At 47.7% G+C, this 4,171-nt stretch overlaps 1 protein-coding gene across 1 annotated transcript; it reads left to right on the forward strand.

The window, feature by feature from the left end:
- The first annotated feature begins 3,321 nt into the window (after positions 1-3,321).
- Positions 3,322-3,942, forward strand: LOC129482803 (large ribosomal subunit protein uL22-like). Its single transcript, XM_055279216.2, has one exon. The coding sequence runs from the start codon at positions 3,388-3,390 to the stop codon at positions 3,940-3,942; it is 555 nt and encodes a 184-aa protein (XP_055135191.1). The 5' UTR covers positions 3,322-3,387.
- Positions 3,943-4,171: the final 229 nt, after the last annotated feature.

Consider the following 4,171-nt stretch of genomic DNA (forward strand, 5'->3'; position numbering starts at 1 on the left):
TAATCCAAACGTTTGCAGAGCCTACTTTGGCTCACACTGTGCCCTCTAACCAGAAAGCCCATCTCAGCTTGTCCCTTAACTTTTTTTTTTTGAGACGGAGTCTCACTCTGTTGCCCAGGTTGGAGTATAGTGGTGCTATCTCAGCTCACTGCAACCTCTGTCTCCCAGGTTCAAGTGATTCTTACGCCTCAGCCTCCCAAGTAGCTGAGATTACAAGCGTGCACCACCACATCCAGCTAATTTTTGTATTTTTAGTAAAGATGGGGCTTCACCATGTTGGCCAGGCTGGTCTCGAACTCCTGACCTCAGGTGATCTACCCACCTTGGCCTCCCAAAGTGCTGGGATTACAGGCATGAGCCACTGCACCCAGCTATTCCTTACATTTAAAAATTGTCCTTTCTCCTTCAATAGTGAACACAAATGTTGCCTCCTCCATGAAACCTTTTCCGACTGCCCTTTGTAAATTATTTTTCTCATCTCTGAACTTTTATAATGCTTTATGTTAACCTTAGTTGGACCACTTAACATCTTCTTCCTCGTATTATGATTATTTAGTATGTAGCTCCCTCTTAGTGGCCATCGGGGGTTAGGATGCCTTATTCATATCTGTGTGCCTCATACAACTAGCGTACAGAGTGTCGTGTGCATAGTTAGCATTCAAGAAATGTATGCCAGGTGCGGAGGCTCACACCTGTAATCTCAACAGGATTGCTCAAGTTCAGGAGTTTGAAACCAGCATGAGCAACATGGGGAAACGTTGTCTCTACAAAAAATTTTTAAAATTAGCTTGGGATGGTGGTGTGTGCTTGTAGTCCCAGCTACTTGGGAAGCTAAGGCAGGAGGATTGCTTGAGCTCGGGAGGTCAAGGCTGCAGTAAAGCTGTGATCATGCCACTGCACTCTAGCCTGGGAGACTGGAATGAGGAGTGAGGCCCCGTCTTAAAAAAAAAAAAAAAAAAAAAAAAAAAAAAAAAAAGAAAGAAAAAGAAAAGAAAAGGAAAGAAAAGAAAAAAAAGAAATGTACATTCTGCAAATGAACATATGAATGACATGACCGTAATATTAACAGAGAAGCTAAATGCCAAAAGATAACAATGAGGCAGGGCACGGTGGCTCATGCCTGTAATCCCAGCACTTTGGGAGGCCGAGGCAGGCAGATCACTTGAGATCAGTAGTTCCAGACCAGCCTGTCCAACATGGTGAAACCCCATCTTTACTAAAAAAAATACAAAAAAATTAGCCAGGCGTGGTGGCACACACCTGTAATCCTAGCTACTCAGGAGGCTGAGGCATGAGAGTTGCTTGAACTGGGAGGTGGAGGTTGCAGTGAGCCGAGATCGCACCACTACACTCCAGCCTGGGTGACAAAGTGAGATTCAGTCTCAAAAAAAAAAAAAAATCACACACACACACACAAAAAAAAAAAAACAAGAGAAAAATGAATGCAATGCTGTCCAGGCTAGAGGGGGAGGAGAGTGGAGAGTGTGTTCCCCTGGGAGAACAGGAAAGCTATATGCCTCAGCTTCTTGACTCCATGTCTTTGAGGGAGCCTGGAAGGCCCTCCTCTGCCTTGTCCCGCCACCAGCAACAATTCGCCCCCAGGTGAAATGTCAGGGTGTTCTCAGTGAATGAGGGAGTCTGGGAACTCCTACTCTTCCCTAGGAAGCAGCAAATGCCACCTCTTTCTCTCTTGCTGTCCCAGGCTGCTGAGCACAACCCACCCCATTGCCCTAGCCTCCCCATCTGTGCACCAGCACCCCCGGACAGGCTCCCCGCAGTAGCAGTGTGTTTTACTCTGCTCTGTCCGCTCTTCAGGGCCTGTGTGGAGTCTAGCAGTGGGGATCACAGTGTGTATTTATATATATTATTTTATTTTATTATTTTATTTTTTGAGACAGTCTCGCTCTGTCACCTAGACTGAGTGCAGTGGTATGATCACAGCTCACTGCAGCCCCAAACTTCTGGTCTCAGGCGATCCTCTTGCTTTAGCCTCCCATGTAGCTGGGACCACAGGCGCATGCCATCATGCCCAGTAACTTTTTGCATTTTTTTGTAGAGACAGGGTTTCATCATATTGCCCAGGCTTGTCTCAAACTCCTGTGACCAAGCGGTCCTCCCACCTCGTCCTCCCAAAGTACTGGGATTACAGGCGTGAGCCACTGAGCATTTGTTTGTTTGTTTGTTTGTTTGTTTTTGAGACGGAGTTTCGCTCTTGTCGCCCAGGCTGGAGTGCAATGGCACGCTCTCCAGCTCACTGCAACCTCCGCCTCCTGGGTTCAAGTGATTCTCCCGCCTCAGCCTCCCGAGTAGCTGGGATTACAGGCACCACACCCAGCTAATTTTGTATTTTTAGTAGAGACTGGGTTTCTCCATGTTGGTCAGGGTGGTCTTGAACTCCCAACCTCAGGTGATCCGCCCGCTTCAGCCTCCCAAAGTGCTGGGATTACAGGCATGAGCCACTGCGCCCGGCGCCACTGAGCATTTTTTTTTTTTTTTTTTTTTTTTTTTGAGATGGAGTCTCGCTCTGTCGCCCAGGCTGGAGTGCAGTGGCGCAATCTCGGCTCACTGCAAGCTCCGCCTCCCGGGTTCACGCCATTCTCCTGCCTCAGCCTCTCCGAGTAGCTGGGACTACAGGCGCCCGCCACCACGCCCGGCTAATTTTTTGTATTTTTAGTAGAGACGGGGTTTCACTGTGGTCTCGATCTCCTGACCTCGTGATCCGCCCGCCTCGGCCTCCCAAAGTGCTAGGATTACAAGCGTGAGCCACCGCGCCCGGCGACACTGAGCATTTTTAAAAGTCAGTGCTGGGGCTGGCCACGGTGGCTCACACCTGTAATCCCAGTACTTTGGGAGGCCAAGGCAGGCAGATCACCTGAGGTCAGGAGTTCAAGACCAGCCTGGCCAACAAGGTGAAACCCTGTCTCTACTAAAAATACAAAAATTACCTGGGCATGGTGACACGCGCCTATAATCCCAGCTATTTGGGAGGCTGAGGCAGAAGAATTGCTTGAACTCGGGAGGTGGAGGTTGCAGTGAGCCCAGATGGCGCCATTGCACTCTGGCCTGGGTAACAGAGCGAGACTATGTCTCAACAAAAAATAATAATAATAAAAAAAAGTCAGTGCTGGGTGCATAGGATACTGAGTAACTATTCCTTTTCATGGCTTGGTTGTGAATTTCTTGGATCGCCCTCTGTGACCTTGGGCAAGTTGTGTAGCTCCTCTGAGCTTTCAGTTCCTTATCTGTCAAAGGAGAACAAATTCCAACCTCATTGTGAGAACTCAAGGGGGTGATGTGTGTAAAACTTTGAATTCGAAGTTCTCATGAGTTCTCCCAGAAGCCACCGCTCTTTCTCTTTCTCTAAGCAGCCTGAGGTAATCTGTGAAAATGGTTCGCTATTCACTTGACCCAGAGAACCCCACAAAATCATGCAAATCAAGAGGTTCCAATCTTCGTGTTCACTTTAAGAACACTCGTGAAACTGCCCAGGCCATCATGAATATGCATGTACGAAAAGCCACGAAGTATCTGAAAGATGTCACTTTACAGAAACAGTGCATACCATTCCGACATTACAACGGTAGAGTTGGCAGGTGTACCCAGGCCAAGCAGTGGGGCTGGACACAAGATTGGTGGCCCCAAAAGAGTGCTGAATTTTTGCTGCACATGCTTAAAAATGCAGAGAGTAATGCTGAATTTAAGGGTTTCAATGTAGATTCTCTGGTCATTGAGGATATCCAAGTGAACAAAGCACCTAAGATGCGCCGCTGGACCTACAGGGCTCATGGTCGGATTAACCCATACATGAGCTCTCCCTGCCACATCAAGATGGTCCTTACTGAAAAGGAACAGATTCTTCCTAAACCAGAAGAGGAGGTTGCCCAGAAGAAAAAGATATCCCAGAAGAAACTGAAGAAACAAAAACTTATGGCACGAAAGTAAGTTCAGCATTAAAATACATGCAATTAAAAGGGGAAAAAAAAACTTTGAATTTTCCCTAGAACTCAATAAGGCTCAGAGAAAGGGAAGTGTAGAGGTGAGCTGGGTGCCTGGTGCTCAGGCCCCAGGCTGGGTGATTCCACAAGGCAGTCTGTTGTTCTTTATCACAACCCAGGGAAGTGGGAACTGTCACTCCTTTCACAAGCTCACCCCCTAAGGCTCAGAGGCCTTT

The sequence above is a fragment of the Symphalangus syndactylus genome, chromosome 1 (assembly GCF_028878055.3).
Source record: "Symphalangus syndactylus isolate Jambi chromosome 1, NHGRI_mSymSyn1-v2.1_pri, whole genome shotgun sequence".
Classification (NCBI taxonomy): Eukaryota; Metazoa; Chordata; class Mammalia; order Primates; family Hylobatidae; genus Symphalangus; species Symphalangus syndactylus.